Consider the following 23,797-nt stretch of genomic DNA (forward strand, 5'->3'; position numbering starts at 1 on the left):
CAGTAATGATGTTATAAGCCTGATTCTGTCACAGTTGGACCCAGTAAAATACAGCAAGCTGTCAGTTGAGGGTGGGTTGGGTAGGGCATTTATTTGGCTTATTGGTTATTGTGTGGTTATTGTGGCCCAGATGGCAGAGAGGATTGAAGCTGGTTTGAGCAACACAATGACATCAGTATCTACATGATGATGACCCCATCAGGTGGTTATTGACTTTATATTGAGTTTAGATTGATGTGACAATGTGTTCTTTCCTTACTACATATTGACCCCAAGGCTATGTTTTTTTATTTATCCCACCCAGGGAAAACACTCTGGAGGGCTGAGTTCAAGAAACTCCTTACATGTGGGGTTTCCTGCGGAGGCCTGATTGAGCTGCCTAGCACTAAGCCCAGATGCCTCCAGTAATTGTCAGAACAAAAAGTGACAAGCACGTGAATGCTAGGGATGCCAGGTCAGTCACTTCCTGTTTGTTGTGCATCTTTTAGGCTTAGTTCCAAGGTGATGGCAAGGGCAGAGTTCACAAAAGTGAATTGAGCGTTCCTGGACAGAGAATTCCTTGTTAGTGGTGCCATCTGCAGGGCATTAAAGAATTTGCCATGAGTTTGATGGGATTGAGAGGGGAAAATGGACAATCTCAGGATGAAATACTCTTCCCTCCTTCCTTAGTCAAGCATCTTAGTCTAAATCACAACCTGGGTCCTCCACAAAGTGAAAGACAGACCCAGTTCCCTTTGTTTTTGTGACAAACAATATTTACAGCTCCTGACCCTACAAGGTAGGACACAGTACTGTGATACCATTTTCTTTTCTCTCTACTAATTAAATCTATCACCTGTACAATGAAGCACTGCGCTCCTCCCATTTTAAGTGTCCTCAAGAAGGAAAACAGCTGAAGTGCTGGCATACCTCTGTAATCCCAGCAACTCAGGATGCTAAGGAAGAAGGATCACAAATTCAAAGCTAGCTCAGCAACTTAGTGAAATCCTGTCTAAAAATTCAAAATAAAAAATTAAAAGGACAGTCAATCCCCAAAAACCAAAGGCTGAATGTTTTCATGCGGATGCTAACACACAATGGGGCGGGGCGGAGAATAGAACTTCATTGGATTAGACAAAGGGGGATGAAGGGAAAGGAGGGAGGTGGGGAATAGAAAGATAGTAGAATGAATCAGACATAACTTTCTTATGTTCACGTATGAACACACAATCAGTGAAACTCCACATCATGTACAATCGCAAGAATGGGAATTTATACTCCATGTATGTATAATATGTCAAAATACATTGTACTGTCATGTATAAGGAACAAATAAAAAATTTTAAATATAAATTAATTAATAAAAAGGGCTGGGGCTATAGCTCATGACTTAGTGGTTAAGTACCACTGGGTTCAATCCTCGGTATCAATAAAGGAAGAAAGAAGAAAGTAAATAAGTAAATAAATAAATTAGGGTTGGGGATGTAGTTCAGTGGTAAAGCACCCTTTGTTCAATCCCTAGTGCCAAAACAAACAAACAAACAACAACAACAAAAAAACCAAGACAATACAACCTCAACGTCGGCAGATTTATCCCTGTGCTTTTTGAATGTGAAATAATTTTCTTCTAGGTTAAATCCTTTATTTGGTTTTTATTCTTATAAGTGCTATGTATTGAACCCACAAACCCAGAGGCTCATGCGTACTATGTAAGTCCCCTACAGCTGAGCTACATCCTCAGCCCCTCTAACAGACTTTTAACTATATGCTTGAAAGAATGTAGACCATGCCAAGTGCTACATATTGTGATCCCTTATCCTATCATTTACAGTTGTTGCCACATTGTGTAACCTTCCCCTCAATGCACATGGCCTATTGTTCAATCCACATGGCCTATTGTTCAATCTTATGTTTTCTTCCCTACCAAAACTATTGTTTTTCACTAAGGATTGAATTTGGGGCATCCAAGCACTGACTTACCCTAGTCCATTTTGAGACAGGATCTTGCTAACTTTCAGAGGCTAACCTTGAACTTATTCTCCCGTCTTAGCCTAAGTCATAGGGGTGAGGTGTATGTCTATTGCCGATTACTATAAATCCTGCAACTTTTTTCATCTTTAGAACTGAAACAGATTATCATCCTTAAAATTTTTCTACTTCAACTATCATTTTGAGGTTTTGTGTGTGGTAATGGGAACTTAGCTAACAGCAGCCATTAATAGGCTATTTAAAACTTCTTATAACTCATTAATGATCACCTAATTTCTTTGGCGGTGGGGACTGAGCCTGACTTCTGGCTGTACCAGTTATACACCCTGCCCCGAATCATTCACATATAACCTTTTTTTTTGATACTGGGGATTGAGCCCAGGGGTGCTTAGCAACTCACTGGGTCACATTTCCAGCCCAACTTTATATTTTTTTAGTTATAGATGGATACTTCTATTTATTTTGGTGTTAAGGATGGAACAGTGCTTCACCCGTGCCTTAGCATCCCTAAAAGCTGGGATTACAGGTATGGACTACCATATCCAGTCTGTTATTTTCCAAGAGCTGTAGTGCCTTGAATATTAGGAGTTCTCATTTTTCAAGTCTCCTATGAAAAGGTAAAGGTAGCAGTTGTGTTAGAATCCAGGTCACCTGCTTTTCCAGTCCACCGTACTTCCAGGCAGCAAAACAAACCTAGACAGGTAGTGAGGATCCTAGACACTACCAAGAGTTTCAGGGACTCCATATTGGATGCATTGCAATAAAGCAGTTTTATAATAAGTACATGAGACAAAAAACTTTTCTTTAAAGCCTTTACTTTGAGACATGATGAAAACATCTTACAGGTACACACAGAAAAACAGACATGATCATGATTAAGTGAAGACAATCTAATCAGTAAACCTCAAATGTCTGTTAGCTAGTGCTGAAGCTTAAGTTCTGAGAGTATGATATACTGCAGGGCTGAAAGGAACAGTAATTAGTACTCCTCTCCTTCTTCCTCACCCTCTCCTTCAACAGAATCTACACCAACCTCCTCATAATCTTTCTCTAGGGCAGCCATGTCCTCACGGGCCTCAGAAAACTCTCCTTCCTCCATCCCCTCACCCACGTACCAGTGAACAAAGGCACGCTTGGCATACATCAGGTCAAATTTGTGATCCAGGCGAGCCCAGGCCTCAGCAATGGCTGTGGTGTTACTCAACATGCATACAGCACGCTGAACCTTGGCCAGGTCTCCACCAGGCACCACAGTGGGAGGCTGGTAGTTAATGCCAACCTTGAAGCCAGTGGGGCACCAATCCACAAACTGGATGCTGCGCTTGGTCTTGATGGTGGCAATGGCAGCATTGACATCTTTGGGGACCACATCGCCACGGTACAACAGGCAGCAAGCCATGTATTTACCATGGCGGGGATCACATTTTACCATCTGGTTGGCTGGCTCAAAGCAAGCATTGGTGATCTCTGCTACAGAAAGCTGTTCATGGTAGGCTTTCTCAGCAGAGATGACAGGGGCATATGTGGCCAGAGGGAAGTGGATACGGGGATAGGGCACCAGGTTGGTCTGGAATTCTGTCAGGTCAACATTCAGGGCTCCATCAAATCTGAGGGAAGCAGTGATAGAAGACACAATCTGGCTAATAAGGCGGTTAAGGTTAGTGTAGGTTGGGCGCTCGATGTCAAGGTTTCTGCGACAGATGTCATAGATGGCCTCATTGTCTACCATGAAGGCACAATCAGAGTGCTCCAGGGTAGTGTGGGTGGTGAGGATGGAGTTGTAGGGCTCAACTACAGCTGTGGAAACCTGGGGGGCTGGGTAAATGGAGAACTCCAGCTTGGACTTCTTGCCATAATCAACAGAGAGCCGTTCCATCAGCAGGGAGGTGAACCCAGAACCAGTTCCCCCACCAAAGCTGTGGAAAACCAAGAAGCCCTGAAGACCTGTGCACTGGTCAGCCTGTAGGGGAAGAAAAAAAGGAAAATGTAATATTTTTAATGCTAGTTCTGTTTTGTGTGTTTGTGCTGGGGACTGAACCTAGGGCCTTGTGCAAGCTAGATAAGCACTTTTATCACTGAGTTACATCCCCCAGCCCTTTATTTCCAGAGAACATCTAAGTATCTCAGGATGACCTCAAATTTGGGATAATTTCTTTAAATCATGAACCACACCCAGATACTTGTATAGAAGTCTAATTAATATTGTGAGCAGCCTACTCAACACTCTGCTGGAACCAAAGAACAAATAGTCATTAGATCAGTTCATTCAACTTGCTGTAGAACCCCTTAACCACATTTAAAATACATATTTATGGTATTTACCAGTTTACGAATTCTGTCCAAGACAAGGTCAATGATCTCCTTGCCAATGGTGTAGTGGCCTCGGGCATAGTTATTGGCAGCATCTTCTTTGCCTGTGATGAGCTGCTCAGGGTGGAAGAGCTGACGGTAGGTCCCAGTGCGAACTTCATCTGAAAAAGGAAAGGAAACCAGCCACCCATCATTAATAATCTGTACAAGCTGGTTCAACTCTAGTGGGAGAGACAATGCGTGTGTGATCAGTGGAGACCAAGACAGACCCAGTCAACTCACCAATGACCGTGGGTTCTAGGTCTACAAACACTGCCCTGGGCACATGCTTGCCAGCGCCTGTCTCACTGAAGAAGGTGTTGAAGGAGTCATCTCCTCCCCCGATGGTCTTGTCACTTGGCATCTGGCCATCAGGCTGGATGCCATGTTCCAGGCAGTAGAGCTCCCAGCAGGCATTTCCAATCTGGACACCAGCCTGGCCAACGTGGATGGAGATGCACTCACGCTGTGGGAAGGGAGAAAAAAAGTCATGGAATTTAAACAAATTCCTTCTTTTTCTATTTTGGTGCTTGGACTGAACCCAGGGATAATTTACCAGAGGTACATACTCAGCCCTTTTCTATTGAGACAGGGTCTCATCAAGTTGCTGAGGTTGGTTCAGAACTTGCAATCCTCCTGCCTCAGCCTCCTAAGCAGCTGGAATTATAGGCCTGCTGCCACTGCCCTCCTCAAATTACTTCTTCAAGCACAAGCCTGTTAATTCCAGCGACTTATGGAGCTCAGACAAGAGGATCACATGTTCTAATCCAGCCAAGCGCATGTGGGAGACCCTGTCTTATAACAAAAGAAAAAGGCTGGGGATGTAGCTTAGTGGAAAGAGTCCTTGATCCTGGGTTGGATCTCCAATATTGCAAAAAATAAAACAAAACGACTTGATCTGAGGGTATGGCTCAGTGATGAGTACATAAGGCCCTAACTGGGTTCAAATCTCCATCAAAAAATAAAACAACCCAAAATGTCCTATTTTTTCCTGTAGCAGAGAATGGCTTCTTTCCCTCCCACCCTTAAATCAGGAAGTCCTCTTTTGAGACCTAGAATGCTTAGTCAGTTTCCTCCTTAAAACACTAGGGCAGTGAGAAATTCATCCACCCACCCACTCAGTGCCCAGAATCCCACTTCAGTACAGATTTCCGGACAGCTCTCAGCACAGGAAGCACGTGGCCAGAGTGCAAAGAAAATGGCCGCAGGGACAAGGGGTGGGGCTCTGCGGCAGAGGATGAATGAGCAATTCAGAGAACGCGCTCCAGAGCTCATGGGCGGGGGCGCGCAGCTGCAGATGCCCGTAATAGCTGCACGCACTGGGCTCAGTCTTGAACCCCGTCACCTGTCCGAGCGAAGCAAGGATTTTCAGCGGCCCCCAACAGATTTCCATTCTCTCAAAATTCTTCACGGCCATCACCTGCTCCCCACAGGAATTCCTAGCACGGCTGAGACAGATGTTGTCCGCAAACCGTAGGGTGTTAACTGTCTCAATACCTTGGGGCACTGTGTGGTACAATGTTAAGGAGTCCTTTCCTACACTCCTCTCACTGATTTTATTGAAAGAAAACTCCATGGGTTACAGGACCTACGCCCTGCAGTCATGGAGCCGCAGAGCATCTGTGCGCACGCGCAGACTGCAGTGGCAGTTTCCCGCCGCTCCGGGCGGGAAGGTAACGGTCGCGCGTGCGCTTTGTCTCCAGCTCCTTCCCGCCCCCGCTTTTCGCGCTCTGGAGGAAGTGAGGGCGGGGAGTCTGAGCGCGCCTGGCAGCGGTCTGGTAAGGATGGGGGAAGGGCACGCGCGGGAAATAGACTGCAGGGTCTTGAGGCGCCGCGCCCCAGAGTTTAACGCAACGAACTTCAGATACCGCAGAGCGGATGCCTGGTCATTACCTCCCAGAGCCGGAGATGAAATCCCCCTTTTATCTGGTCCCGGCCATCGTCCACAAAGGCGGATCTCATCTACCCCCTCCCTCGCCACTCGCCTCGCTTTTTGCTTTTCAACTGGACGGCGTCAGTCCCAGCCCTCTCTAGCTAGAGGCCTTCCGCGCCCCTCCGACTCGTTTTCCCCCGGTTTTCCCGAACGTCGCCGGGCGCCTAGGCGCGGCCCACTCACCATGATGGCTACGGGTTAGGAAGCAAAGGCAACAGGAGCAGACACCGGGTCCTGGTTACCGTCCCCGACAAGCTAAGAGTCGAGGTAAGTAACGCACTGAGTGGGGGACGGCGCTGGAGCCTCTTAAGTAGCGGCTGGGGAGGGGCGGGCGGGCACGGGCGGGGCGGCGGCCGCGGCCCCTCCTCCGACACAGGCGTCCACTCGGCGCCCGGCCTGGCCGCCGCAGAGGCGGGCTCGGCGCCCTGGGCCCCCTCCCCTCGTGGCGGCCGAGACCGCCGCGCTGCGGGCCAGAGTGCCAGTGCTGCGGACTGCGGCGCGCTGCTGCCTGGCTGGGCGAAGGCGGGTGCAGAGCCCGGTAGAAACCGACCTGGGGATGGGAGACCTGAGAGGTCCTTACAGTTTTAAAGATGAAACACCCTAAAATGCAGACATTTCTGGTTCGGATAACTCAGCTGATTATTTTCATGTTGCCAGTTTGTGAGTTTTGCCTTTTTCTTTTCTCACTTCCTTTAAAGGCAGTGACTTGTGTACTCACCTGATAATGTGGAGGATTCGAGGTTTAGAAAATCGGGATGATTTATTGTGATGACTTGTTCCCGAAACTAAGGTATCAAATGCTTTGGAAACAAATATTCCAGTTATTCGAAGAGTACAACCTGAGCATGAAACGTTGAGGCTCTTAACATGGCAGGGTAGGCCCCACCTTTAGATGCAAGCCTCCAACTTAAAAGAGATTTTAGTTCATTTTAAATGGTAGCTGTATTAACGAAGGGAAATTTATGAAGAGTGAAATTGTTTCACACAGGATATAAGGATATTCCTTGTGCTATTTAGAATTTTCTAAATAAGATTGCTTGGCATTGTCTCACGATACATAAATGGATTATAGTTTGGTGCAAGGAGTCCCAGATTATAGTGAATAGACTAGTTGGACTAGTTCTTTCTCCTGCTGGGGTTGGGGGAATCTATTCCAGGACCATAAAGTACATTGCTAAGCCTTGGAAATTCATATGTTATGGTTAGAACTAAAGGATGGCTTTAAAGTTGTCCTAGCAGAAACCTATTGCTGTTATTCAAAATGTCCTCCCAGTGATAGTATAAGAATAACAAAAAGGTAAACATAAGACAATAAAAATTTATAGTTCATACTCAGTTATTACCTAATTTTGATTGGTAAAACCTTCACGCATTGTTTCAAAAAAGTAACAGATATACACTGTCAACATGTGTATGCATTTTGTAAGGATATAGATCTCCATTTCAACCTAGCATACAAAAGAGGAGGTTCTTATTTTTTTCTGATAAATATTTTTTTGAAGTCCTGTTAAGAGGGTTTGACTCAAAATTTGCTCGATTTTCCCAGACTGGTTAGAAGGTGCAGATTTATTGTTTTTGCTTATTTTTTCCTCTTAATTATTCTTAAAAGAAGACAAAATAATTGCTTGTGTTAACCAGAAGAATGAATGTTAGGGAACCACCCTGCTGAACTCCATTTTGCTGTGTACTCTGGATGAAAGCCATTTGAAAGCAGACACCTCCCTTCTCTTGGCTCTGCAGAAAATTAGAGCTTTCACTGCAGAGGTTTGCTCCCAAGGGCCTGTATGTCTCCCCAGATACCTTCCTAAAACCATTGGCTTTGCTAGTCTTGTTATCTATATATTTCCCTGTTGTGAATGAGGAAGTACCTGAGTGTTTTTTTTTTTTTTTTTTTTTTTTTATTTCCCAAAGGTTCCCAGTGATACTTCAGGTTTCATAGAGTAATGGAACTAAAAGAGACCTTTAAAAATATATCTAGTATGGTATCTTTATGCCAGAAAAATACTGAATAATGATAATTTATTTTGCTTCTTCTATTGCCTGAAAGGACAGACATCTTTTTTCTTTTTCACACATACTAAAACCTTTATGGATCTATTTGTTTATGTTATATATGCATGTATACATTTTATCTATATTTAACAAATATAACATGGTTATCTTTGTAACATAAATACAGTACTACCCAAAGATGAAACATTTTAATTGATTATATAGATCTCTCTTTCCTTGGACTCTTTCAGGGCCTGAAAATATCTGCTACAATGGGAAATCTTTTGTTGCCTTTTGAGCTGCTCCCATCTTTGCTACATAATATCATCACCATTTGCTACTGTTCTGAGCAGCCTGTAACTATTTTTGATAGTTCTATACTGTAGTTTTTGAAACAGAAATTTACAAAGTATTTTGTTAACCAGTTCTACAAGAAAAAACAAAAATAGCAAGTAACAACTTATCAGTGCATATACTTAGGCTTTAGTTTTATTTATCCCAGTGTTATAAATTTATATGTGCCATTTCGTATTCTACTTTTCCCATAGGTAAATGATATAGGGGAAAGAAAACTGGTTTTGGTTGCAGATAGTACTGGATTCAATTCTAACTTATTATAAATGGTTTGTCTTTAGACTCTTAATTAACTTTCTTGAACTTCATTTATGAATGAATTATTAATTATTATTAACTTAAAACCATCTTTTTATCATGTATTCAATCCCATTAGTAAATTTTGTTAGCTTCATCTTCAGAATATGCCTACTATTTAATCAGTCATCCTGTTATTTCACAGCTATTATAGCATCTGGAAATAACTTGTTTGTACATATATTTACTTATTTAAAGTTTCTCCCTTTATGTAAGCATGTTTGTTTTTATGTAACTGGATCTTAGTTGTTTTGTTAGTCAGCTTTTTGTTATTGTAAAAAATACCTGAGATAATCAACTTAGAAGGTTTATTTAGGCACAGTTTTGGAGGTTTCAGTGCATATTGTTGTTGTTTTGGGCCTCTGGCAAGGTAGTACATCATGGTAGGACTGCTTGGTAGAAGTAGCTGCTCACCTCAAGACAGCCAGAAAGTAAGAGAGGGAGAGGAAGAAGAGGGGCCAGTGTCCCGAAATACCCTTCAAGGACATGTCCTCACTGACCTAAACTTCTTTCCACACTGCAACTGGGGACTAAGCCTTCAATGCACAGTCCTTTGGGGAACATTTATGATCCAAATCATAGCAGTCACCTTTACAAAACACACCTTTTTGCATTCTTCTTTGACATGAGAACCCCATTTTTTAAAAGGGTATTTATGTGCTCAGTCCCAGGGAACAAATCAAGATAATCTTGTTTTCCATTTCCAGATACTTGCTTTCTCAGTCTCCTTCACAAGTGGACCTAGTTTTGACCAATGAAACATAAAAGGAAGTGAGCTAGGGAGTTCTGGGAATGGTTTTTCTACGTGATCAAAAAAGATTGCTCCCTTGAGGAAAGCCCTTTTGTTTCATTTCTCCCTTGCTTTCTTTCTGCCTTTGAAAATGTCCTGTGAAGATATAATATATGATATATATATATATATATATAAAATATATGATAAAACTAATGGAACCAGGTGTGGTGATGCATGCCTGTAATCCCAGTGGCCTGGGATGTTGAGGCAGGAGGATTGCAAGTTCAAAGCCAGCTTCCGCAACTTAATGAGGCCCTAAGCAACTTAGTGAGACCATCTCAAAATAAATATTAAAAAATGGGCTGGAAGCCGCGTGTCATGCACTCCTGAAATCCCAGCTGCTTGGAAGGCAGGAGGATCAGGAATTCAAAGTCAACCTCCACAGTTTAGTGAGGTCCTAAACAACTCAGTGAGACCCTATCTCTAAATAAAATACGAAAAAGGACTAGGGATATGGCTCAGTGGTTAAGTACCCCTGGGTTCAATTCCTGGTACAAAAAAAAAAAAAAAAAAAAAGAGGGAAGGAAGAAGAAAAGAAAAGTAAAGGTAGGCTGCGGATGTGGCTCAGTAGTTAAGCACTCCTGGGTTTACTCCCCAGTACAAAAAAAAAAAAAAAAAAAGGGGGGGGGGACTAAAGCATAGATAATCATAGCGATGCCAACCCAACTCAGTGATCCGATATTGTGAAGCTGCTAATCAATCTTAAAACCACCCATCTTCAGATTTATTAGGAAACAGTAACTGTCCTTATATTTAAGCTATTTAAATATAAACTGGCTTTATCTCCAGTGCCTGGAACAATATCTGGCACACAGTAGTTGCTTAATATGTAATTTGTTGAATGTTGAACTTGGTCATGAGATGTGACGTAAAGTAAGGAATGAAAATTAGTTTGCAGGTTTCTGATTTAAATAATTGGGTGAAGGGTGGTGTGTCTTTCATTGATATTAGAATATTGAAGGAAGAAGTAGGTGGGAAGTGAAAAGGGGACAGGATAAGATAGCAGTTCAGTATTTTTTTCTTTACTCTTTTTCTTTTTGGTACTAGGGATTGAACCCAGGGGTGCTTTACCACTGAGTCACGTCCCCAGTGTTTTTTTATCTTGAGACAAGTTCTCACTAAGTTGTTAGGGCCTTGCTAATTTGCTGAGACTAGCCTCAAACTTGCAGTCCTCATACCTCAAAATAAAAAAGGCTGGGGATGTGACTCAGTGGTTAAGTGCCCCTCAGTTCAATCTCCCGTACTAAAAAAAAAGTGGTGAGAGGGGACATCCTTACCTGTTCCTAGTATTAGCAGTAAAACTGGTTTATCACCATTAAGTATGATATTAACTGTAGAGTGTAGATTTTTTTTTTTTTTTTTTTTTTTTTTATCAGATGGATAAAGTTCTCCTCTATCCTAGTTTACTGAGAGGTTTTATCATGGATGAGTTTGATATTTACCAAATGGTATGATCATGTGATTTTTCTTCCTCAGATTGCTTGATGTGATGAAAACCACCTCCCCCACATTCCACCCCCAAGTACTGGGATTGAACCCAGGGATACACTAACATTGAATTACATCACTGGACCTTTTCATTTTTTATTTTGAGACAGGATCTCCCTAAATTGCCCAGGCTGACCTTGAATTTGGTGGTCTCCTGTCCCAGCCTCTGGAGTTGCTGGAATTACAAGTGTGTGTCACTGTGACCAGCTACCCATTTCTTTGTAAGTTTTCACAGGTTGTGTCTTTCAAATAATTGGTTCATTTTATCTAGCTTATCAAATCCGTCGGCACAGAGTTTTTCATAGTTTTCCTTTATTGTTTTTTTAATGTTCTTGTGATCTATAATGATGTCCACTCTTTGTTTCTGATATTAGTCATTTGTATTCTTTTTTAACCCACTGAGAGGCTTATTGATTTTATTATCTTTTCAAAGAACCAGCTTTTGATTATGTTAGGTATTTTTCCCTATTGAGTTCCAATTTTAATTTCATTGATTTCTGCTCTAAGTTTTGGCATTTCTTCTGTTAACTTTGCATTGAATTTTCTCTTTTTCTAGTTTCCTAAGATGCAAGATTAGATTATTAATTTTAGATTTTTCTTTTTTTCTAATATATTAATTCAAAGTTATAAATCCCCCTTTGGGAGATTTATAAGCACTGCTTTTGATACATTTCACAGATTTTGATGTTATGTCTTTTTTTTTTTTCTTCCAATGCTGGGGATTGATCCCAGGGCTTCACACATGCCGGCCAAGTGCTCTTATCACTGAACTGTATCCTCAGCATCCCCAGACCCTTCATTTAATTCACAGTATTCTTAAAGTTCTCTTGAAGATTCTTTCTTCTCCTCCTTCTTCTTCATTGTCTTCTTTCTTCTTCTTTTTGTGGTACTGGAGGTTTAACCCAGGGACAGCAGTCTCCAACTGAGTTATGTCCCCAGCCATCTTTTTTCTGTTCTTTTTTCTTTTTAATTTCAAGACAGTGTCTAGTTAAGTTGAAAAAGCTAGACTTGAACTTTCTTTTGTATTTATTTATTTATTTATTTATTTATTTATTTATTTTTGGCACCAGCAATTAAACCCAGGGGTGCTTAACTACTGTTCAACATTCCTAGCCCTTTTTATTTTTTATTTTGAGACAGGGTCTTGCTAAGTTGCTTAGGGCCTCCCTAAGATGCTGAGGTTGGCTTTTGTGATCCTCCTGCCTCAGCCTCCCTAGCAACTGGGATTACAGCTCCCGGCTTTGCCTTTGAACTTTGGATTCTCTTTCCTCAGCCTCCCAAGTCACTGGAATCATAGGCATGTGACACCACACTCAGTGTGAAGTTTCTTTGACCACGTGTTACTTAGAAGTGGATGATTTAATTTCCATGTATTTTGCTGTTTTCCCAGTTCTTTTTTTGTTGATTTCTAGTTTAATTTCATTGTACTCTGAGAGCAGAAAATTTATGATTTGTATTCTTTTAAACTTGTTAAGGTATGTTTTATGACTCAATATGATTTGTCCTAGTGAATGTTCCATGTGAGCTTTAGAAAACTCTATTCTGCTCTTGTTGGATGAATTAGTCTGTAGATGTCAGTTATATTCAGTTGATTGGTATTGAGTTTAACCATGTTCTTACCATTTTTTCTGCCTACTGGATCTGTGCATTTATTTTGGTGTTCTGTTGCTGGTGTATACACATTTAGGATTGTTATGTCTTCCTGGGGAATTGATCTTTTTATGGGTTTCTTGCAGACCACATATAGTTGGGTCTTCCCTCTCTGCCCTTAGTACTAGGGATTGAGTCTAGGGGTACTTTTTCATTCAGCTACATCAACAGCCATTTTAATTTGAGACAGTGTCTCACTAAGTTGCCAAGGCTAGCCTAGAACTTGTAATTTTTCCTGCCTCAGTCTCCCAAATTGTTGAGATTGCTGGGTCTTGTTTTTCTTCCTCTCTCTCTCTCTCTCTCTCTCTCTTTTTTTAACAGTAATAGGGATTGAACCCAGTTCAATCACACATGCTAGTAACATCCTCAGCCCCCTTTTTATCTTATTTTTGAGACAGGTCTTAAACATGTTGCCTAGACTGCACTAGAACTTGGCATCCTCAGTGTCCCAAATAGCTGGGATTACAGATATGTGCCATTATGCCTGGCAATCTTTTTTTTTTTCCTTTTCAGTATTGGGGATTGAACCCTGGAGTGCTATACCACTGAGCTACATCCCCAGCGTATTTTATTTTTATTTTTATTTTTATTTATGTATTTGTTTTGATTTTTGGTACTAGGGATTGAATCCAGGGACGTTTAACCACTAAACCACATCCCCCACTCCTTTTATTAATTTTTTAAAATTTTTATTTTGAGACAGGGTCTCATTTGGTTGCTTATAGCCTAACTAAGTTGCTGAGACTGGTTTCAAACCTGCTATCCTGCCTCCACCTCCTGAGCTGCTGAGGTTACAGGCATGTATTACCATGCTCATCTGTCTTTAAGACAGGATATTTCAAGTTGCTGAGACTGGCTTTGAACTTGTGATCCTCCTGCCTCAGCTTCCCAGAGTTGGTGGGATTACAGGTGTGTACCACTGTGCTTGGCTCTATTTTAGATTTTTAAAGGATTGCTTAGGTTGCTTTGGCAGTAAACCACTCTTAGGTTAAGAGTGGAAGAAGGAAGATGAGTTAGAAGGGAATTGTAATAATGCAGAGTAAGATATGATAGATAAAATATGTGGTATGATGGTATGATATGATAGTGACTTTGAAGTGGATAGTGGTAGAAGTAGTAAGAAGTGATAGGCTTCTAAATATATGTATGGTATATATATGTATATATATTCCATCATTATGCATATTCATATATTGTATATGTGTCTCTGTATATCCCATGTTTTTTCATGTAACACACACATAATGTATAATGCTTATACATACATAGATGGTTTTCTTCTTTTTTTTTCTTTTTAGTGCTGGAAATTGAACCTAGGGCCTGTGCATGCAAGGCAAGCACTCCTCCCACTGAGCATCACTTTTACCCCCCAGATATATTTTGAAGGTAGAGCTGACAGCATTATTAATGGGTTGGTTGTAGGATGAGAAATAGGAGTCAATCATGTCCCCAGGGTTTTTGGTTTGAGTAATACTGGGGAGTATTGAAGGAGAAATGGATATAATGTAGAGGTACAGAGAAATGTTTAGAATCAAAAGTCCTGTTTTGGACATGATAAGTTTAAGATGCAGTCCTTTAGATATCTAAAAAAAATATTGTAGACCAAAGTGCACAGAAGAGGTCAGACTGGAGATAAATTTAGGATCATCAGTATAGAAATGGAATGAGATCATCTAGGGAGAAAGTATAGACTCAAAGAAGAAGTCCAAAAACTGAAAGCTGGAACACTCCAGCTTTTAAATATTAGGAATAGGATCCAATAGTCTAAAGTGAAAAGGAGTAGCCAGTGATTTTGGGAAAAAGTAATAAAGAATGTGGTGTTCTGCACCTGGAAGACAGAACCTCAGACATTGAAGACAAAATATTTAACCTTGAAAACAAAGTTGAACAAACAGAGAAGATGGTAAGAAATCATGAACAGAATCTACAAGAACTATGGGATATCATGAAAAGGCCAAATTTAAGAATTATTGGGATTGAGGAAGGCCTAGAGAAACAAGCCAAAGGAATGAACAACCTATTCAATGAAATAATATCAGAAAATTTCCCAAATCTGAAGAATGAAATGGAAAATCAAGTTCAAGAGGCTTATAGGACTCCAAATACACAAAATTACAACAGACCCACACCAAGGCACATTATAATGAAAATACCGAACATACAAAATAAAGACAGAATTTTAAAGGCTGTGAGAGAAAAGAACCAAATTACATTCAGGGGGAAACCAATAAGGATATCAGCAGATTTTTCAATCCAGACCCTAAAAGCTAGAAGGGCCTGGAACAACATTTTTCAAGCCCTGAAAGAAAATGGATGCCAACCAAGAATCTTATACCCAGCAAAACTTACCTTCAAATTTGACGATGAAATAAAATCCTTCCATGATAAACAAAAGCTAAAAGAATTTACAAAAAGAAAGCCAGCATTACAGAACATTCTCAGCAAAATATTCCATGAGAAAGATAAGAAAAACAAAGAAGCAAATCAGCAAAGGGAGGAATTATCCTAAAGGAATTGTCAAATAAAGGAGGAAACAAGTTGTGTCAAACAAATAAATAAATAAAATTTAAAAAATGAACCAAATGACCGGGAAACCAAATCATATCTCTATAATAACCCTGAATGTTAATGGCCTGAATTCATCAATCAAAAGACATAGACTGGCAGATTGGATTAAAAAGAAAGATCCAACAATATGTTGCCTGCAAGAGACTCACCTCATAGAAAAAGATACCCATAGACTAAAGGTGAAAGGATGGGGAAAAACATACCATGCGCATGGACGCAGCAAAAAAGCTGGAGTATCCATCCTCATTTCCGATAATGTGGACTTCAAGCCAAAGTTAGTCAGAAGGGATAAAGAAGGTCATTTCATACTGCTTAAGGGAAGCATAAATCAGCAAGATATAACAATTGTAAACATCTATGCCCCAAACAGTGGCTCATCCATGTATGTCAAACAAATCCTTCTCAATTTCAGAAACCAAATAGACCATAACACAATAATACTAGGTGATTTTAACATGCCTCTCTCACCACTGGACAGATCTTCCAGACAAAAATTGAACAAAGAAACCATAGATCTCAATAACGCAATCAATAATTTAGACTTAACGGACATTTATAGAATATACCATCCAACCAAGAGCGAATACACTTTCTTCTCAGCAGCACATGGATCCTTCTCTAAAATAGACCATATATTATGCCACAAAGCTAATGTTAGCAAATACAAGAAGATAGAGACACTAGCATGTATTCTATCAGATCATAATGGATTGAAGTTAGAAATAAATGAAAGAGTAAAACACAGAAACTATTCCAACATCTGGAGATTAAACAATATGCTATTATATGATGAATGGATAACAGAAGATATTAGGAAGGAAATTAAAAAATTCTTAGAGGTAAATGAGAACAAAGAAACATCATATCAAAATCTCTGGGACACTATGAAAGCAGTACTTAGAGGGAAATTTATTTCATGGAGCGCATTTAATAAAAGAAGTAAAACTCAACAAATAAACGACCTAACACTACAGCTCAAAGCCCTAGAAAAAGAAGAACAGAACAGCACCAAAAGTAGTAGAAGACAGGAAATAGTTAAACTCAGAGCTGAAATCAATGAAATTGAAACAAAAGAATACAAAAAATTGACAAAATAAATAGTTGGTTCTTCGAAAAAATAAACAAAATTGATAAACCTTTAGCCACACTAACAAAGAGAAGACGAGAGAAAACCCAAATCACTAAAATTCGGAATGAACAAGGAAATATCACAACAGACAGGATTGAAATACAAAACATAATTAGAAGCTATTTTGAAAATCTATACTCCAACAAAATAGAAAATTTTGAAGGCATCAACAGGTTTCTAGAGACATGAATTGCCTAAACTGAACGAGGAGGACATAAACAATTTAAATAGACCAATTTCAAGTACTGAAATAGAAGAAGTCATCAAAAGCCTACCAACAAAGAAAAGTCCGGGACCAGATGGGTTCTCAGCCGAGTTCTACAAAACCTTTAAAGAAGAGCTCATTCCAATACTTCTCAAAGTATTCCATAAAATAGAAGAGGAGGGAACCCTCCCAAACTCATTCTATGAAGCCAATATCACCCTGATACCTAAACCAGACAGAGACTCAGCAAGGAAAGAAAATTTCAGACCAATATCCTTAATGAACATCGATGCAAAAATTCTCAACAAAATTTTAGCAAATCGCATACAAAAACATATTAAAAAGATAGTGCACCATGATCAAGTTGGTTTCATCCCAGGGATGCAAGGTTGGTTCAACATCAGGAAATCAATAAACGTAATTCACCACATTAATAGACTTAAAGTCAAGAATCACATGATTATTTCAATAGATGCAGAAAAAGCATTTGATAAAATACAGCATCCCTTCATGCTCAAAACACTAGAAAAAATAGGGATAGTGGGAACATTCCTTAACATTGTAAAGGCCATTTATGCTAAGCCCATGGCTAATATCATTCTAAATGGTGAAAAACTGAAAGCATTCCCCCTAAAAACTGGAACAAGGCAGGGATGCCCTCTTTCACCACTTCTATTCAACATCGTTCTTGAGACTCTGGCCAGAGCAATTAGACAAACCAAAGAGATTAAAGGGATACGAATTGGGAAAGAAGAACTCAAACTATCCCTGTTCGCTGATGACATGATTATATATTTAGAGGAACCTGGAAATTCCACCAGAAAACTCTTACAACTCATAAGTGAATTCAGTAAAGTAGCAGGTTACAAGATCAATGCTCATAAATCCAATGCATTTTTATACATAAGTGATGAATCTTCAGAAAGAGAAATTAGGAAAACTACCCCATTCACAATAGCCTCGAAAAAAATAAAATACTTGGGAATCAATCTCACAAAAGAGGTGAAAGACCTCTACAATGAGAACTATACAACACTAAAGAAAGAAATTAAAGAACACCTTAGAAGATGGAAAGATCTTCCATGTTCTTGGATAGGAAGAATTAATATTGTCAAAATGGCCATACTACCTAAAGTGCTATACAAATTCAATGCAATTCCAATTAAAATCCCAATGATGTACCTTACAGAAATAGAGCAAGCAATTATGAAATTCATCTGGAAGACTAAGAAACCCAGAATAGCTAAAGCAATACTTAGCAGGAAGAGTGAAACAGGGGGTATTGCAATACCAGATCTTCAACTCTACTACAAAGCAATAGTAACAAAAACGGCATGGTATTGGTACCAAAATAGAAAGGTAGATCAATGGTATAGAATAGAGGACACGGACACAAACCCAAATAAATACAATTTTCTCATACTAGACAAAGGTGCCAAAAATATGCAATGGAGAAAAGATAGCCTCTTCAACAAATGGTGCTGGGAGAATTGGAAATCCATATGCAACAGAATGAAACTAAACCCATATCTCTCACCATCCACGAAACTAAACTCAAAATGGATTAAGGACCTCGGAATCAGACCAGAGACCCTGCAGATTATAGAAGAAAAAGTAGGTCCAAATCTTCACCTTGTTGGTCTAGGATCAGACTTCCTTAACAGGACTCCCATAGCACAAGGAATAAAAGCTAGAATCAACCACTGGGATAGATTCAAACTAAAAAGCTTTCTCTCAGCAAAGGAAACTATCAGCAATGCGAAGAAAGAGCCTACAGAATGGGAGAATATCTTTGCCAATCATACTTCAGATAGAGCACTAATTTCCAGAATCTATAAAGAACTCAAAAAACTTTACTCCAAGAAGTCAAATAATCCTGTCGACAAGTGGGCTAAGGAAATGAATAGACACTTCACAGAAGAAGATCTACAAGCAATCAACAAACATATGGAAAAATGTTCAACATCTCTAGTAATAAGAGAAATGCAAATCAAAACCACCCTAAGATTCCATCTCACCCCAATTAGAATGGCGATTATCAAGAATACGAGCAACAACAGGTGTTGGCGAGGATGTGGGGAGAAAGGTACACTCATACATTGCTGGTGGGGCTGCAAATTAGTGCAGCCACTCTGGAAAGCAGTGTGGAGATTCCTTAGAAAACTTGGAATGGACCCGCCATTTGACCCAGCTATCCCACTCCTTGGCCTATACCCAAAGGACTTAAAATCAGCATACTACAGAGATACAGCCACATCAATGTTCATAGCTACTCAATTCACAATAGCCAGACTGTGGAACCAACCTAGATGCCCTTCAATTGATGAGTGGATAAAGAAACTGTGGTATATATATACAATGGAATATTACTCAGCCATAAAGAATGATAAAATTATGGCATTTGCAGGCAAATGGATGAAATTGGAGAATATCATGCTAAGTGAGATAAGCCAATCTCAAAACGCCAAAGGACGAATGATATCGCTAATAAGTGGAGGATGACACATAATGGGGGGGAGGGAAGGGTTAGTGTTAGGGTTAGAGTTAGGGTTAGGGAGGGGGGCAAGAATGGAGGAAGGAAGGACTGTATAGAGGGAAAAGAGGGGTGGGAGGGGTGGGGGGAAGGGAAAAAATAACAGAATGAATCAAACAACATTACTCTATGTAAATTTATGATTACACAAATGGTATGCCTTTACGCCATGTACAAACAGAGAAACAACATGTATCCCATTTGTTTACAATAAAGAAAAAAAAAATATTAAAAAAAAAAAAAAAAGAATGAGGTGTTCTGGAAACCAAATGAGGAAAATGTTTCACAGTAGGATTGGGTGGTAGTTATCCCCTCTGGGAAACTGGGTAAAAAAAGATCTGAGAACCAGCTATTAGATTTGGCAATGTGGAAGTCACTGGTGACCTGGGACACAAGTACCTGCAGTGGAACAGTAGGGATAAAGGAAGACCTGGTTGATTAGGCAGGAGGAGAGGCACATGACTGTAATCCGAGCAACTCAGGATTCTGAGGCAGGCAGAAGAATCAAAAGTTCAAAGCCAGTTTCAGCAACTTGTCTAGACCCAAGCAATTTAGCAAAAGCCTGTCTCAAAATAAAAAATAAAAAGGGCTAGAGAGATGTAGCTTAGTGGTTAAGTGCCCCTGGGTTGTTCAATCTGTGGTATCAAAAAAAAAAAAAAAAAAAAAAAAAACCCAAAAATATAACAAAAAAGGAAAGCTTGATTGGGACGGGTTCAATACAGAATACAGAATGCAAGGGGAACCTCTTGAGCAGTATGCAGTGTCACACACCTGTAATCCCAGCTACTGGAGAGGCTGAGGTAGGAGAATTGTGAGTTCCAGACCAGCCTAGGCAACTTAAAAAGACCCTGTCTCAAAAAATTTATTAAAAAAAAAAAGGACTGGGGATATAGCTTAGTAAGTGTTTCTAGATTCAATCCCCAGTACTGGGTTGGGGGAGTCTCCTGAAATTTCACTTTAAGGGATCAGAAAGGGTAATAACTGGGATAGCTGGATAAGGATGTTTGATAAAGGGAAGATTGTTTGTTTTAGATGGGAAATATTTATTATTATTATTATTATTTTGGTACTAGGGTACCAGTGATGCTTAACCACTAAGACATAGCCTCAGTACTTTTTATTTTGAGAAGGAGTCTCGCTAAGCTGCTTAAGGTCTCACTAAATTGCTGAGGCTAGCCTTGAACTTGTGATCCTCCTGCCTCAGCCTCCCAAGTCATTGGGATTACAGGCATGTACCACTCTGCCTGGTTAGATGGGAGGTGTTTTAACATCAGATTTTGCTAATGAGAATAAACAAGAGTGAAAATCAATAATGTGGGGAAAAGGGAATAATGGAACAAAGATTTAGAATAGCAAAATGGGAAAGGACACAGTGTACTACAAGAGGGTTTAGCTGTAGAAAGGAGCTCATTATTCATTCAGTGACACATAGAAGAAAGCCAGAGTATGAGTAAGGATTCAGGCTGACAGATTTGGTGGTGGTATATGTGAAGTTTATGTTTTGATTGCTTATTTTCTTTTTCTTACTTCAGTGAAATGGAAAACAGGTAATTCCTCCTCATTCTTTCCTTCTTCCTAAATGACAGTACCGTGATTTTGTTAGAAGCATGATGTCCAGCTTCTGTTAACAACTACACTAGGGATGTCCATGTGACTAAGTTCTGGCAAGTTGTTAGTGAAAGTAGTTTGGTGAGACATATCAGAAAATTTCTGAAACAGGATTGACTGAGTTGGCATGTGTTTTTGTTCCTGTCTCTTTTTCTTGCCTAGAATGTGGAGGAAATGGCTATCTAATAATTAGATAGTCTAGAGACTATCTAATGACAACAAAGCAACCTTAAACCATATTCTAAGGATGGAGAAAAATAGAATCTAAGTCCCTGATGACATTGTGGAGCAGCCACACAAGCCCTGGATTGCCTACCCAGGATTTCTCGTTATGAGAGAAAATAAACTGTTTATTTCACCATATTGTTTTATTTTCTTTCTTTTTTCCTTCCTCCCTTCTTTCCCTCTTTTCCTTTGTCCTTCCCTCTTTGCCTCTTTCCTTCCTTCCTTCTTTTCTTTCTTAATCTTTTTTAAAATTTGGGGGGCTGGGGATATAGCTCAGTGGGCTGGGGATATAGCTCAGTTGGTAGAGTGCCTGCCCTGCAAGCACAAGTCCCTGGGTTCAATCCCCAGCACCGCAAAAAAAAAAAAAAAAAAAAATTGGGGTGTCTGTTATTTGCAGCTGATTGAAATTCACGATAGTGATGTGGGATCTTATGGATTGTTTTCTTCTAATTTTTTTTTTCTTTTTTATGAAATAGGGGAATGTCATTGGGTAAATGTAAGGATTGGGGAGGGAGTGTGGGATATTTGAGGAGAGAAAAGGTATGAAACAGTCATTTCTGAATGGGAAGGTGAATTAACTAAGGTGATATAATAGAATTTTAGCTATTGCTCAAGAAATAATAGATCTTTCAAACATTTGTGATTGTAAATATATATTGAGATCAGTCATCTTGGTTATCTTTTTCTTTAATCAGGTCCAGCTGCTTAGGTAAAGGTATGAAATAGGCAGAAAATCAGATTTAACCAAGTTTGGCATTTTGTAAAGCTGTTGTTAGGTCACCATTTGTGAAATAGAAGAGGAGGTTGCATAGTCACTGAAAAAAAAAAAAAAAACAGTTGAGTATCTGAATGGATTTATAAAACCATGTAATTAATAAAAACAATAACCTTGAAAGCAAAACTTACACCTTTTTTTTTTTTTTTTTTCCTTCCAATGCTAAGGATTGAGCCCAGGGCCTTGTGCATAGTAAGCACACACTCTACCACCCAACCCATCACATGCGTATGTGTGTGTATATGTGTGCGTGTGTGTGTGTGTGTGTGTGTATTTTCCCAACCCATATTTGGGGGGGCACTGGGGATTGAACTCGGGGGCACTCAATCACTGAACCACATCCCCAGCCCTATTTTGTATTTTATTTAGAGACAGGTCTCACTGAGTTGCTTAGCGCCTTACCATTGGTGAAGCTGGGTTTGAACTCTTGATCCTCATCAAGCGCTGCTGGGATTATGGGCATGTGCCACTATACCCAGCTCTAACCCATATTTTTGAATAGATAAAAATTCCATGTTTCAGCCAGATGCAGTGGCACCTGTTTTTACTACTTACTTACTCAAGTGAGACTTTTAAGCAAAAAGTAACTGATTTACCTTGAGATAGCAAATTTAAGTTTTCTGCCATTGTTAGGGGTCTGGAGATGATGAATTTCAGTTGTAGAGAAGAAGGGAAACCAAGCAGAGTGGTACATGCCTGTAATCTCATTTTGGGAGACTAAGGAAGGAAAATTACTAGTTTGAGACCAGCCTTGGCAGTTTAGCCTGTTTCAAAATAAAAAATTAATTAAAAGGGCTAGAGATATAGCTCAGTAGTAGAGCACTTGCCTAACATGTATGAGGCCCTGGTTTCAGTCCTCTTTACAGAAAAGAAAGATGTGGTATCCTAAGGAACAGAAAATGTGAACTAAACTTATAGACCTTTGGCATAAATGTAGAAAATTTTGGAAAATTGTACATGAACAGTTTAAAAGTGAGTCAGACTGGCACCTTGGTGCATATGTGTATTCCAACAACTCAGGAGGTAGAAGGAGAATCACAAATTTGAGGCCAGCCTCAGCAATTTAGCAAGGTCCTAAGCAATTTAGGGAGACCCTGCCTTAAAATAAAAAATAAAGGACTGGGGATGTAGCTCAGTGTTAAAGAGCCCCAGTACCAAAAAAAATCTGTAGTACAGAAAATAAAAAAAGAAGTTCAGGAAAAGGTTGTAGGGGGAAAAGAGGAATGATTATAGTGTGCTTTTTGTTTCGGCATTAATACTTAAATCATAATATAAGTATTGGCTCATTTATATTATTGTTATATTTTTTTTATATTACTGCTATTATTATGGCTTGAGTTTTTTTTTTTTTTTTTTTTTTTGTAGTATTGCGTACAGAACCCAGAGATGTTCTACCACAGAGAGACATCCCCAGCCCTTTTTATTTTTTATTTTTCAGACAGGGTCTCATTAAGTTACTGAGGCTGTCCTCAAACATGGGATCTTCCTGCCTCAATCTCCCAAGTCTCTGAGCTCATTTAAGTTAAAATGATGTTGAAGAGATGACCAGGAAGTAAATATAAAAGAACTAATTTTTCAACTAATGTATTGGAAAGTAAATAGTGGTAAAGCACCCTGGACTCAAGGCCAGGTACTAATAAATAAGTAAAATAAAATTCTTGAATCAAGAAATAGCAGCATAGATATCATTGTTCAGAAATAATAGGTATATCAAATGTGGTGGTATATGCCTGTAATCCCAGTGACTCCAGAGGTTGAAGCTGGAGGATCACAAGTTTGAGGCCAACCTCAGCAATTTAGCAAGGCCCTAAGCAACTTAGTGAAATCTTGTCCCAAAATAAAAAGGGCTGGGGATGTGGCTCAGTGGTTAAGCACCTCTGAAATCAATCCCTGGTACCAAAAAATAAAAAATAAAAAATTTGATTTTTAT

The 23,797-nt window shown here is 39.7% G+C and overlaps 1 protein-coding gene and 1 long non-coding RNA gene across 3 annotated transcripts; one reads left to right on the forward strand and one right to left on the reverse strand.

The window, feature by feature from the left end:
- Positions 1–2,766: 2,766 nt before the first annotated feature.
- LOC306660896 (tubulin alpha-1B chain) lies at positions 2,767–6,575 on the reverse strand. The gene is made up of 4 exons (XM_079139618.1): positions 6,434–6,575; positions 4,561–4,783; positions 4,291–4,439; positions 2,767–3,928 (listed from the first exon to the last, which is right to left on the reverse strand). The coding sequence occupies exons 1-4, from the start codon at positions 6,434–6,436 to the stop codon at positions 2,948–2,950; spliced, it is 1,356 nt and encodes a 451-aa protein (XP_078995744.1). The 5' UTR covers positions 6,437–6,575; the 3' UTR covers positions 2,767–2,947.
- Positions 6,576–6,686: 111 nt separating this feature from the next.
- On the forward strand, positions 6,687–21,330 carry LOC306660922. Of its 2 annotated transcripts, none has more exons than XR_013763786.1 (3): positions 6,687–6,910; positions 11,285–11,395; positions 21,030–21,329. It is a non-coding gene; the product is annotated as an uncharacterized lncRNA (long non-coding RNA). The 2 variants fall into 2 exon arrangements; XR_013763787.1 differs by having other exon boundaries at positions 6,740–7,040; positions 21,030–21,330.
- Positions 21,331–23,797: the final 2,467 nt, after the last annotated feature.

This window comes from Sciurus vulgaris (genome assembly GCF_902686455.1).
Source record: "Sciurus vulgaris genome assembly, chromosome: 5".
In the NCBI taxonomy this organism is placed as follows: domain Eukaryota; kingdom Metazoa; phylum Chordata; class Mammalia; order Rodentia; family Sciuridae; genus Sciurus; species Sciurus vulgaris.